The sequence below is a fragment of the Macrobrachium rosenbergii genome, chromosome 19, assembly GCF_040412425.1.
Source record: "Macrobrachium rosenbergii isolate ZJJX-2024 chromosome 19, ASM4041242v1, whole genome shotgun sequence".
In the NCBI taxonomy this organism is placed as follows: Eukaryota; Metazoa; Arthropoda; class Malacostraca; order Decapoda; family Palaemonidae; genus Macrobrachium; species Macrobrachium rosenbergii.
The window spans coordinates 6210212-6223790 of NC_089759.1; the positions used below are offsets into that span (position 1 = coordinate 6210212).

The 13579-nt window shown below is 39.1% G+C and overlaps 2 protein-coding genes across 13 annotated transcripts in view; both read left to right on the forward strand.

Annotated features, from left to right (window-relative positions):
* Window positions 1-13579, forward strand: part of LOC136848589 (protein phosphatase 1 regulatory subunit 16A-like) — a 174776-nt gene that overhangs the window by 18087 nt on the left and 143110 nt on the right. For 6 of the 12 annotated variants that reach the window (XM_067120939.1, XM_067120941.1, XM_067120943.1 and 3 more), the window contains 2 exons: window positions 1124-1411; window positions 8497-8612. The exons of 2 other annotated variants lie outside the window; for them this stretch is intronic. The gene's annotated coding sequence lies outside the window, so the exon portion shown is untranslated. The remainder of the gene's footprint in view (window positions 1-1123; window positions 1412-8496; window positions 8613-13579) is intronic. 4 more of the 12 variants (XM_067120942.1, XM_067120945.1, XM_067120947.1 and 1 more) reach the window with 1 other exon arrangement.
* On the forward strand, window positions 1058-8597 carry LOC136848401 (beta-1,3-galactosyltransferase 5-like). The gene is made up of 3 exons (XM_067120697.1): window positions 1058-1411; window positions 3729-4176; window positions 8497-8597. Exons 1-3 carry the CDS (start codon window positions 1058-1060, stop codon window positions 8595-8597), a joined length of 903 nt encoding a protein of 300 aa, XP_066976798.1.

Sequence of the window (13579 nt, forward strand, 5' to 3'; positions counted from 1 at the left end):
GATCTTTCAGAAAACTGATGGCCGAATTTCGCAAGTAAGAAAGAAAGAGAGACCGGACGTTATTTGCCCTTCCTTCATAAATCTGGCTTACCTTTTGCTTGCTTAGCTGCAGTCTCTTTCATTCCTTTTACTATACCTCCGTTCATATTCTCTTTCTTCCATCTTACTTTCCACCTTCTCCCTAACAATCGTTTCATAGTGCAACTGCTAGGTTTTCCTGACGTTACACCTTTAAAACCTTTCAGCGCTGAATGACCTCGTATGTCGTCGCTTGGCCTTTGGTCTAAATTTTATATTCCAATTCCAGTCTTGGAATGTAAGCCTCAATCCCAGTTGTGACACCTTTTCATATTGATCATGAAAGAAATTTTTGCGTAAGGGGAAAACTCACCGTCAATTAAACCAAGACCAAAAATGTGTTTTGCACATGAACTTGAACTCAAGAAGTAATTCCAGGTTTTCAAGAGTCCATTCTGTCCAGAAGGGGCATTCCATACTTTTAGAACGTGATAAGGCATGGTTACAACATTGTTGAATAACTACATAGGCATAGTAATTTAACCAAACTGAATTCATTCATAATGACACAATTTTCTTTAAAAGATTTCAACTTAACCCTTTTGTATAATTTTACTGTCTGCTCAGTTGGGTAATGACAGAAGGAATGGTAAATAATATAAGTGGGTTTAATGTAGGAAATTATTTAACTTCATCATCAAGTGATTAAAGATACACATTAACCAAATTTTGGTGAAATTTCTTTCACTTAGGTGTAAACCTCTTTGCATCAGCCGCCTCACTGAGCTCACAGAACAGTTACTGCTCTGCTCTGTGTTGTTTTCAAGGGAAAATATAAATGTTAATATTCCCCATAACTGCACAGTACCTTTAGTTTTAACAGTTTACTGTTTTGTAGACGTGGTTCGAAATCTGACATTTACTCAAACAGGCTGCATCGGTGCGAAATAGTCCTTTTAAGACCAACTGATTCAACCTGTGATCTTTTCAGTTACTGTCTAGGGACGATCTCCATGCCAGTCTTGATGTGCTTCACAGGATGCATATTTCTAGCGGAATCTGCCTCTCGCTTATCATATCTGAACACTTGTCTCCGCCCCCACAGAACGTGACAATCAGAAACCCACTACCTCCTCCCGTTCTGCCGGAGACGTACACGATCTCGGAGTCCGATTTCTGCAGCCGGCATCCCGACCTGCAAATCATCGCTTACGTCCACTCCTCCGTCAGCGAGACGGAGAAGCGGAGGATCACCAGAGAGACCTGGGCCAGAGCTAGCGAATTCGACAGCGGGGTCAGAGTGGGAGTCGTCTTCATGGTAGGCTCTGCCAAAACGCCCCGGGAAGCAGCCATCGTCAGGGAGGAGAGTCAGGCACACCGTGATATAGTGCAGGTCAGTGATAATAATAATAATAATTAGTGTTTGCGCGGACAAGATGGCGGAATGGTTAGGTGAGTGTGCTAGTAAATGTATTGTTTTTCTCGGGAGGAATTGGGCTATTGATGAATGAAGCACAGATTTGTTGGACTCGATAGAAAACTTACTTGTTATTTTAAACAACATAGAACAGGAAAGATGTGTAGAGGACTGTTGCGTGGTAATAGAATTTTATTTTGCTCTTGTGTGCCACGATGGAAGCACATTACAAGAGAACGTACAACAGGTTGAAAACAGATGACGGCAAGAGAGAGAGAGAGAGAGAGAGAGAGAGAGAGAGAGAGAGAGAGAGAGAGAGAGAGAGAGAACCTTTATCATACCGGAGAAAGTTTGTTGTTTACAAATCTTTTGTATATATTATTTTTTTGAGTTACGCCTGACCTAACTCGAGGATGGTGTCGTAATGGAAAAGAACAGACGTGTAATGTATAACTACACACCTTGAAATCCACACATTTTGCATATTTTGTAATGTAGGGATCAAGTTCATACATTCTTTCTTAGGCTGCTATTCTTATTCTCACCAAAACTTTCTTATATATGACTAGGATCAGTTATGTTTATTTCCAACATACAATTAAAATAAACAAACTTTCTAGTGCCTGTTCGGTCAGCAGCATGACTTTTATCTCAAGGATTCAAACTGCACCGTTACCGTGTGCATATCTTACAAATCTTTTGTAGAGTTCTCTTCTTGTTTTCTGTAAAGGAAAACTGTTGTGCCGGCTTTGACTGTCCATCCGCACTTTATTCCGTCCGCCCTCAGATCTCAAAACTACTGAGGCTACAGGGCTGCAAATTGGTACGTTGATCATCCACAGTCCATTCATCAGACATACCAAATTACAGCCATCAAGCCTCAGTAGTTATTACCTTTTTAAGATTAAAGTTAGCCATAATCGTGCTTCTGGCAACGATATAGGATAGGCTACCACCGAGCCGTGGTTAAAGTTTCTTGGGGCGCGGCTCTTACAGCATTATACCGAGACCACCAAAAGATAGATCTATTTTCGGTGGCCTTGATTATACGCTGTAGCGGCTATACAGAAAACTCAATTGCGCCGAAAAAGTTCGGCGCCTTTTTACATGTTTTCAGTAAGTACCAGCTTCGTTACATCGACGATAATTCCAGAGATTTCATTTATAGGTTTTGTTGAATTGTGTCTCTGTTCTTAAACGTCAAATTTACCGAAAACATTTGACATGAACTGGAAATATCTTGACATGTACATTTTAATTTTTTGTTTTTCGTTTGTTTGTTATTATTAGCTGCCCGTAGGGGAGGCGGTGGGGGCAGTGCCCTCAGTGCACCTCTCACGGTGCACTGTAGGCAGTACTTAAGGTTCTTTGCAGCGTCCTTCGACCCCTAGCTGCAATCCCTTTCATTCGTTTACTGTAAATTCGTTCATATTGTCTAAATGTTTATCTTTACATTCAGTTCAATCTATAACAGGTGATTGTAAAGAGGTCACCTACCTGATGGAACAAAGGAAGGCTATTAGGGGTGGCAACAAACCCCCTTTCCCCCCCAAAAAAAAAAATAAATAAACAATTCATCATACCTCACTCGGCTGCCGTCACACCTGTCACCTACAAAGTTGTACAGTTAAGGATCATTTTAGAAGCATATCAGAAGTCTTCGGCGCCTTATGGAGGATGGTACTGCCAAGGACCTTGGGTACTACAGTCTTGGTACACTAGAGGGACACCCGGCGATCGTCAATTGTAGAGGGTCTTTGCACACTAAGTAAGCAAGCGGTCGTCTGTCATTGCTCAGACCACCGACTCACAAACCCTCTTGTCGTCGAGAGTTCCAACCCATACTCCAGCCAAGGAACGAGAGGTCAGCTGCATCAACGAACGAACTCACAGTATGAACTTCGGATTGCCATTAGGGTTTCCCCATATCTGGGTTTACGCCCTGCTCGTGCTAGAAAGAGCCCTTGCTGACCCATTTCGACCTCGAGTTTATTTCTCGACTACTGTCCGTGCCAAGTCGAATTGAGAAAGTCACATGAGATGGTGACACGCACGTATGAAACCGGAGGGCATAAGAAGGTCCTTCAAAAAAGGCTCTACAACAAAGCCAAATGGAAATTCGATTCTTTCTCCTTAAATCAACTCTCAGACGTTATTTCTCCCGTTCTGTATATTGCAGCATCCACTCATATTCAAAGCCCAGGCACTTTTGATATTTTTAATTAGATGATATTTAACCCACGAATTATATACCATGAAGTAAGCAAAGAGGTAAAACCTATTTCTTTTGCAGGGAGAATATGACGACAGTTACCACACGCTGAGTTACAAAGCCCTGGCATCTCTGAGGTGGGTGTCCATCTACTGCCCTCGCGTCCCGTGGACGCTACACGCCGACGACGACGTCCTGCTCGACCTCTTCCTGCTAACGAGGTTCCTGAAGGAGGTCCACAGAGAGGACAGCTTCATCTGCCATAACTGGAAGGGGTCGGAGGTGAAACGCTCCGGCAGATGGGAAGTCAGTCTCGGGCACTTCCCCTGGAAGGCTTACCCGCCATACTGCTCCGGAGCCGTGTGGATTCTGGCCACCCGCCTGATTCACAAGTTACTAACCGCCACTCGCCAAGCGCCTTTCCTGTGGGTGGACGACGCCTACGTCACGGGCGTCCTGGCGAAGAGAGCGGGCATAGGACATTTCGAACACTCCAAAGAGTTTCTGAAAAAGGACGAGATCACGGAGAGTGATTTTGGGGAGGTTATAGCCTGGGTCCACATACTAGACAGAGGTCACTGGTGGAGAACAATGCTTTCTCATTATAGGTATATATCGTGAAAATAAATATTATTATATATTCGAAGTGCCGTCAGGGACGTGATGTGCCAGTATAGAAAACATGAAGTGCCAATACGAAAAGGAAGTGCCAACATGATAATAAAGTGCCAATGCCGAAGTGCGTTTTTATAAACCTAAGGATTATGATATGCAGCTTATCATATGCAACATTGAGTTTAATAAAGGAATGACGAGTTTATTTTTGATTGCAGGTAAATAAAGCTTAAATGCAGAGAGGATAATTATAGCTTTGCTTTGGGGATAGTAGGATATGACCCATAATATTTTAAGAAGACAAATAATTGAAATTTCCGATTACAATTTGGTCATGTGAAATCTCTGTTTAGTGGTAGTCATGACTCATGGATTATTAATCGTGATTAATAAATGATCAAGGCAAAAGTGGGAGTTCACAGAATCAAAACAAGAAGGAATTTTTCTGGTTGAAATTTTCTCTTTCAAGGAGGTCATTTTTGAAGCAATTTTTAAAATTTAACTTTACGTAAAAAGGAGGCCGAATCTTTTCAAGGCACAGCTCACGGGAAACAAGAAAGACTGTATTTATCAGAATGCAAAAATGATTAGAAATAGGAGCTTTTGCCGACCGTTTGCACGGCGGTTATCTTTCGTCAACTGAAGAGGACCGTCGTGCAAACGGTCGAGAAAAAGCTGCCATTTTAATAATTTTTTGTATTTTGATAAATACAACTTTACTCATGTACATAACTGTGGATTTTTACTTACAAGTTCTGGTCACAGTATGGTGATGCACCATAGACAAAAGCGTTTCAAGTTTGCGTCAGATCATAAAGAAACCATTTTGCAAAATTTCATACTTTCCTCGCCATTATACCTTTCTGAGTTCAACCAAGGGCATGCTTTTCAATTTCCGTTTCACCGCTGAATGACCACATAGGTTCCAGAGCTTGGCCTTTGGTCTAAATTTCATATTTAATTCCATTCCGTAATCTAAGCCAAATTGTGGGGCCTTTACTTACCTGAATGTAAGGGTTCATCTTTGGCATGGAATTATTACAGGTTAGGGAAAGGAAGTATATATATATATATATATATATATATATATATATATATATATAATATAATATATATATAATATATATATGTATGAGGAAATATAAATATATATAATTATATACATATATATGTATATATATAATATACATATATATATACATACATACATATATATATATATATAATATATATATATATATATATATATATATATATATATATATATATATATATATATATATATATATATATATATATATATATATATATTTACTAGCTGACAATCAGCGCTGCCCGGGAAAACTGAATGACAACCGATAAAGTTCTCTCTCTCTCTCTCTCTCTCTCTCTCTCTCTCTCTCTCTCTCTCTCTCTCTCTCTCTCTCACTTTGGTGCCATTGATGTCTTAGCCGCACAGTATTCTTTTCCAGACAGTAAGTCATATGTATACCGAAATCAAGGTGACTGAAAATTAGGTATGATACATTCGTAAAGTTTCTAAGTCTACGGCCACAACCAGCCCCGTTTCAGGAAAGCCCTTTCACCACCACACCCTTTGGTGGCCTTTGGTGCTAATGATGTCTTACATCCGCAGTGTTCTTTTCGAGATAGTAAGTCATATGTATACCAAGTTTGGGTGAAATTGCTCAATGCGTTTCAGAGTGTATGTGGAAAGTACACACACACACACACACACACATATGCATACATCCATATATATATATTAATATATATATAGTACATGTATATAACATTTGAAAATAAGTCTGGGCAGTCCCGAGTCCCGAATGAGCTAACAAATGAGTATAGTATAAGGCAGCATACGGAGGTTGGATCTGCTCATGCGCCCGATTACTGTTTGCTATACTCGTATTATCTCGTATGCTGAAACTAGCCATACCGTCGAAAGCTCTCTATTAAAAATGAACGAGAAAAGCAAATATTTCTACTGGTTTTTATGTATGAGGTATAAATCACCAAAAAATGCTGGCCTTGGGTTTTTTTAAACTAAGCATGTTGAAATTTCTTGGGATCGCTTACAATTAAACAAATTTTCTAATGCTTACGTAATGTGTGTGCCCCCGTAGGGCGCTAGTGCCGTCAGTGCAACTCATGCAGTGCACTGTAGGCATTACTTAAGGTTCTTTGCAGCGTCCCTTCGGCCCTTAGCTGCAGCCCCTTTCATTCAGTTGACTGTACCTCGGTTCATAGTCTCTTTATTCCATCTTAATTTCCTCTTACTTTACAATTGTTTGATAGTGCAACTGCTTTGAGGTTACACCTTTCAAACCTTTTTACTACTCCCAGTTTCTCTTTCGGCGCTGAAGGACCACATCATAGATCCCAGCGACTGGCCTTTGGTCTAAATTTTGTATTCCATTCCATAATGCATTTGTCATTTAGAATGGAAAGAAAAGTGTCGCGCCCGTAGTAACTATGCAAGCGCGTTTTGAGCCAAATGCTGCATTATACGAAACGCCTTTTTGGTCTTCACTGATAAAAAAGTATGGCTCTTGGAGCAACAGACCTTAAGCGTCACTTTGATGTCTAAAAACACGCAGTAATGGTATGTTTATCAACAGACAGTTTCTGGAATGAAGTCATTGTCCAGATCGGAAACTTTCATCAGTTAGTAATGAAACAGCTTGCTTGCTTTATTTAAAGACTTATGCCTAGAAATGATGGAATTTACACCCAAACATTCGTGGCAAACGATTTTGAAAAGGGTTCATCTGCTTTTGAAGAGGAACTGGCTTTGAAGTAAAGTCAGGATCACAGTGAAGTGGGAAATTATATTCAATTGCAGGGGAAGTTAGATGCTCAGAAGGAAAATGATTGTCAACCCCGTAGGGGGGGCGGGGGCTAGTGCCGTCAGTGGACCTCAAGCACAGTGCACTGTAGGCATTACTGAAGAAGGTTCTTTGCAGCGTCCCTTCAGCCCCAGGCCGCAACCCTTTTCATTCCTTTTACTCTACCTCCGTTCATATTCTTTCTTACATCATTATTTCCACCTTTTATCAGTTGTTCCATAGTGCAGCTGCGAGGTTTTCCTCCTGTTACACCTTTCAGACCTTTCTACTCCCAATTCCCGTCTGAGCGCTAAATGACCTCATAGGTCCCAGCGCTTGGCCCTTGCCTTAAATTCTGTCTTCCACTCCATTCTACAGTAAATACTCTTCTGGGAAATGGGTCACCTGCTTTAGAGGAGAAACAACGGGACTTGAAGTCAAATCAGGTCATCATGAGGGGGAAATCATAAAAAAAACTATTCAGTTGCTTGTGAGGTTAGGTGCTCTGAAGAAAAAGATGTCTCAAAACGCCTTTGGCGTGACAGCTGAGACAAAGCTTCCTAAGAAGTAGTAGGAAAGATAAGGATTTGAGAGCTGTCAGTAGACTTTGTAATTTCTACTATAGAATCAATAGCTGATGCCAGAAAATACATAAATCACAATCGAAATAGGGGTTTATTTATTTATCTATTTTTGAGTATTGGGAAGTTTATAGTTATCATGTAAATGCACGGAGATATGTTGAATGGGATATCATGAACTTATTTTCTGTAGCTAAACATTTATTCCGAGGGTAGTTTAGTCTAGATATATATATATATATATATATATATATATATATATATATATATATATATATATATATATATATATATATATATATATATATATATATATATATATATACACGTAATTATTGTGCTTTGAGATAAATTTACAGTATACCCTAAAATGAACGTTCTCAAAGAAAACGTAACTGAAGTTGGTTTTCTTTAGTGACACATCTCCAAAAAGAATGAGAAATTAACATTCCTTTCATTTTGTTCCAATAATTCATAATATGTCTTTTAAGTCAGTATTTTCACCCCAGAGTGAAAGGAGTTAGAAGCTGAAGAACATAGGCAAATAATAGAAGGCCGAGAGTATGTTACATATACATAAAAAAAAAAAAAACAATGGAACGGTATAATGGGTAGCTAAATTCATTTAGTGATTCAGTAATGAAATTCTTCGTGTTTGCCTTGAATGGTTAAGAAAAAGCCACGGTATACAACCAGTTTTAAGTGATTAAATGTAGAACAGGGCTGACTGAAATGATATTTGTGCATTCGTATGAGCCTTTCCCCAAAGCAATTTTTGCTAAACGTAAAAAGTTTAACTTGCTTTTCTTTCTTATGTTCTAGGTAATGGCGTTCGTTCTCAAGCAAAGATCGGGTACAGAGACCTGCCAGCTGTGGTCAACGATTTAATCCATATTGAAGTATATTCTTCATCTTTACAATGACATCATTAATTTGAAGTAAGTAGTATATCGGTATTTTGTTAACAGAATATTTAAAAAAAACTCTTAAGATTATAGTACATTTCGGAAAGTAGGCTACATTTTTTAATAGTGAAAAGGTTTTTCCGTGGAACACTCGATTGATGAAAGTGCGACGACTTTTGAAGTATCTCACGTTGCAGAAACTGTCTAAGCTTCTGAGTCCTCAACTATATATACAGTATATATATATATATATATATATATATATATATATATATATATGTAAATATGTAATATATATATATATATATATATATATATATGTATATATTATTTAAATTATATACATATTGATATATTTAAATATATATTTATATATATATATATATATATATATATATATATATATATATATATATATATATATATATATATATATATATATATATATATATATATATATATATATATGAATATAAGAAGGCCCATAAAACACTAGTTAAAATATATATATATATATATATATATATATATATATATATATATATATATATATATATGAATATAAGAATGCCCATAAAACACTAGTTAAACGTTGAAACCATATATTTCGGGCACTTGCTTCTGTGCCCCTGTTCACTGGTAGAATATGGACAGAGAAATGTTACAAGGGTATATATACAAACATAAAGGTGTGGCCTTAAGGCTCCGATGGTATGACGGTGACCGTTTCCTAAGAAGGAGGAGAGAGACCAATTCCCTAGTGGTTTTTGGCCTCATTAGCTCCCGTTTGGCGATGGATCTGGAGGTCGCGTTTCTTGGGTCATCTTCTTCAGGAGGGGTCTGAGGATTAAGGCGTCGATGTCGTCCGATTTCCAATGTCCTCCTGACAGGTTCATATTGTTGGTTTGATTGACAATAGCAGATTCCAGCATCTTTCTTTTGTACGGACAGCTACTTTTGAAAACCAACTCCGCCCCACTCCAGTTTATGACATGTCCTGTATTTCTGATATGTAGGAAAATCCCCGAACTCTCCGAAGCGTAACGTACTGATCTTTTGTGCTCTGTTATTCTTTGCGAGAGCGATCTACCTGTCTCGCCTATGTAAATGTCCTTACAATTGCTACACGGTATCTTGTAAACTCCGGCTTCTTCCCCTTTGTTATTTAAGTATACGTTAATGAGCGAACTCCTGATGGATTTGGGATAATGAAAAATGAAGGGATTGTTAGACCTGAGTTTTTCGGGGCTTTTTGGATGTTTTCGTCGTACGGAAGCTTTATTTTGTTGAAATCTATTTGTCTCTCTAACCATCCCCTCACTGCAGAAGAACAGACCTTTTTAAATCTTGGAGTTTCATTCGCTCGAAAACCTGGTCCCGAGAGTAATCTTAATTTCCTAGTTGCTTTTGATAAACATTTTGCAAAAAACAATTATCTGGAACAAAATAACAAAAATTCGCTCCCGAAAAGATTCCGAAATGCGTTAGTTAGTTTAAGGAAAAGGGGGAATATCATCATCACAAAATCTGACAAAGACGGGAAAATAGTTCTCTTAGACAAGGAGACATACATCAATAAAGTTCAAGAACTTCTAAACGATGCGGAGACCTATGACAAATTAACGAAAGATCCCACAACAAATATTGCTGCTCAATTTAATAAATCAGTCAGAACCATAGGGGGCAATAAGAAGGACATAGAACTACTAGATACATTCAAGGTAATCAACCCCTCTCTCCCCTATTTTTACGGCCTCCCGAAAACACATAAAAATGGGATTCCTTTACGCCCCATAATATCTAGCAGGGGCTCTTTCATGTACAAATTATCAAAATGGCTCGCAGACCTGTTATCACCCTTTCTAGGAACCTTCTCATCCTCCCATGTCAAACATGCTGAGGATTTTATACAAAAATTTAATAGTTTAAACATCCCCTCAAAGAACATCAAATTGCTCAGCCTAGACGTCGAGTCATTATTTACTAAAGTCCCGATTGCCGACGTGTTGTCTTTCTTAGAGAGGAAGTTACAACCATATGAGGACTCCTCTTGGGATAGATAAAACTTTAAAACTTATCAACCTCTGTGTAACTAACAACGTGTTTTCTTTCAATGGTAATTTTTACAAACAAAAATTTGGCTGTAGCATGGGAAGTCCCCTATCACCCCTTCTAGCAAACTTGTACATGGAACATTTCGAGACAGAACTTTTGTCGTCTATCAAACCCCGTAATATGATCTGGCTTAGATACGTAGATGATATCTCTACTTTCTGGGACAATAGCTGGGGGGACTTTAATGAATTTTTTAATAGGCTAAATTCGCTAGTTCCGACCATAAAATTTAAAACGGAATGGGAAAAGGACGGAAAACTGCCGTTCCTAGATGTACTGATCATAAGAAAACAACAGATATGCATTTACAGAATGTAGAAAACCCACCTTCGCTGTTTCCTACATTCATTTCTTAAGCTACCACGACGTCTCCGTAAAAATCATGGTAGGGTGTAACTTATTCCTCAGAGGACTTAGGATATGTTCAAATGAGTACCTAGATAAAGAATTCAACACGATCCGCCAACACCTAACGCAACTGCTCTATCCACCACACATTATCGAGAGGGCTATTAACAAAGCGAATAAAATATACTATAGAGGTCCCACTCACAACAGACAAATAGATTTCAACAACAAAATAAAGCTTCCATACGACGAAAACATCCAAAAAGCCACAGAAAAACTCAGGTCTAACAATCCCTTCATTTTTCATTATCCCAAATCCATCGGGAGTTCGCTCATTAATGTATACTTAAATAACAAAGGGGAAGAAGCCGGAGTTTACAAGATACCGTGTAGCAATTGTAAGGACATTTACATAGGCGAGACAGGTAGATCACTCTCACAAAGAATAACAGAGCACAAAAGATCAGTACGTTACGCTTCGGAGAGTTCGGGGATTTTCCTACATGTCAGAATACATGTCATAAACTGGAGTTGGGCGGAGTTGGTTTTCAAAAGTAGCTGTCCGTACAAAAGAAAGATGCTGGAATCTGCTATCATCAATCAAACCAACAATATGAACCTGTCAGGAGGACATTGGAAATCGGACGACATCGACGCCTTAATCCTCAGACCCCTCCTGAAGAAGATGACCCAAGAAACGCGACCTCCAGATCCATCGCCAAACGGGAGCTAATGAGGCCAAAAACCACTAGGGAATTGGTCTCTCTCCTCCTTCTTAGGAAACGGTCACCGTCATACCATCGGAGCCTTAAGGCCAAACCTTTATGTTTGTATATATACCCTTGTAACATTTCTCTGTCCATATTCTACCAGTGAACAGGGGCACAGAAGCAAGTGCCCGAAATATATGGTTTCAACGTTTAACTAGTGTTTTATGGGCCTTCTTATATTCATATTACACTGTAGTATTACACGAAAAGACATTCATATATATATATATATATATATATATATATATATATATATATATATATATATATATATATATAATAATCATGAAACTACAAATGTCGCAATATCGAAATTCACGCTACCTCGGTATATCTCCGTTGGAGAATTTGTCGCCGAAGAGGAATTTATATAAGTGATAAATGAATTGGAATCGTGGGGACACGAACCCGCGACGAAAGCCTATTCAGCGACTCCAGTTGACGTAAACCATTGAGCCATCAAGAGAGTATAAGTCTTTTGCCGAGATGTCGTACTGCTTTTACCCGTCGTGGCGGGGAAAGTGTACTAGCCTCGACAATGACCCACCTCCGCCATGACAGTTCATTGGTACGTTTGGAACACGCAGCTCTTGTTATGAAATTTTTATCACACCGTGATTTATATACAATCATGAAGCTACAAATGTCGCAATATATCGAAATTCACGCTACCTCGGTATATCTGCGTTGGAGAATTGTCGCGAAGGGGAATTTATATAAGTGATAAATGAATTGGAATCGTGGGGACACGAACCCGCGACGAAAGCCTATTCAGCAACTCCAGTTGACGTAAACCATTGAGCCATCAAGAGAGGTATAAGTCTTTTGCCGAGATGTCGTACTGCTTTTACCGTCGTGAGCGGGGAAAGTGTACTAGCCTCGACAATGACCCACCTCCCGCCATGACAGTTCATTGGTACGTTTGGAACACGCAGCTCTTGTTATGAAATTTTTATCACACCGTGATTTATATACAATCATGAAGCTACAAATGTCGCTTAATATCGAAATTCACGCTACCTCGGTATATCTCCGTTGGAGAATTGTCGCCAAACGTACCAATGAACTGTCATGGCGGAGGTGGGTCATTGTCGAGGCTAGTACACTTTCCCCGCTCACGACGGGTAAAAGCAGTACGACATCTCGGCAAAAGACTTATACCTCTCTTGATGGCTCAATGGTTTACGTCAACTGGAGTCGCTGAATAGGCTTTCGTCGCGGGTTCGTGTCCCCACGATTCCAATTCATTTATCACTTATATAAATTCCCCTTCGGCGACAATTCTCCAACGGAGATATACCGAGGTAGCGTGAATTTCGATATTAAGCGACATTTTTAGCTTCATGATTGTATATACATCACGGTGTGATAAAAATTTCATAACAAGAGCTGCGTGTTCCAAACGTACCAATGAACTGTCATGGCGGAGGTGGGTCATTGTCGAGGCTAGTACACTTTCCCCGCTCACGACGGGTAAAAGCAGTACGACATCTCGGCAAAAGACTTATACCTCTCTTGATGGCTCAATGGTTTACGCCAACTGGAGTCGCTGAATAGGCTTTCGTCGCCAATCGTGTCCCCACGATTCCAATTCATTTATCACTTATATAAATTCCCCTTCAAGCGACAATTCTCCAACGGAGATATACCGAGGTAATCGTGAATTTCGATATTAAAACATTTGTAGCTTCATGATTGTATATAAATCACGGTGTGATAAAAATTTCATAACAAGAGCTGCGTGTTCCAAATGTACCAATGAACTGT

Bases quoted from the DNA above. Each gene is read 5' to 3' on its own strand.
- LOC136848401 (XM_067120697.1), top strand. From the start codon at position 1,058: ATGCATATTTCTAGCGGAATCTGCCTCTCGCTTATCATATCTGAACAC. The intron at 1,412-3,728 runs GTCAGTGATAAT...TTTCTTTTGCAG, and splicing joins CACACCGTGATATAGTGCAG to GGAGAATATGACGACAGTTA. The intron at 4,177-8,496 runs GTGATTTTGGGG...CTTATGTTCTAG, and splicing joins AAAGGACGAGATCACGGAGA to GTAATGGCGTTCGTTCTCAA.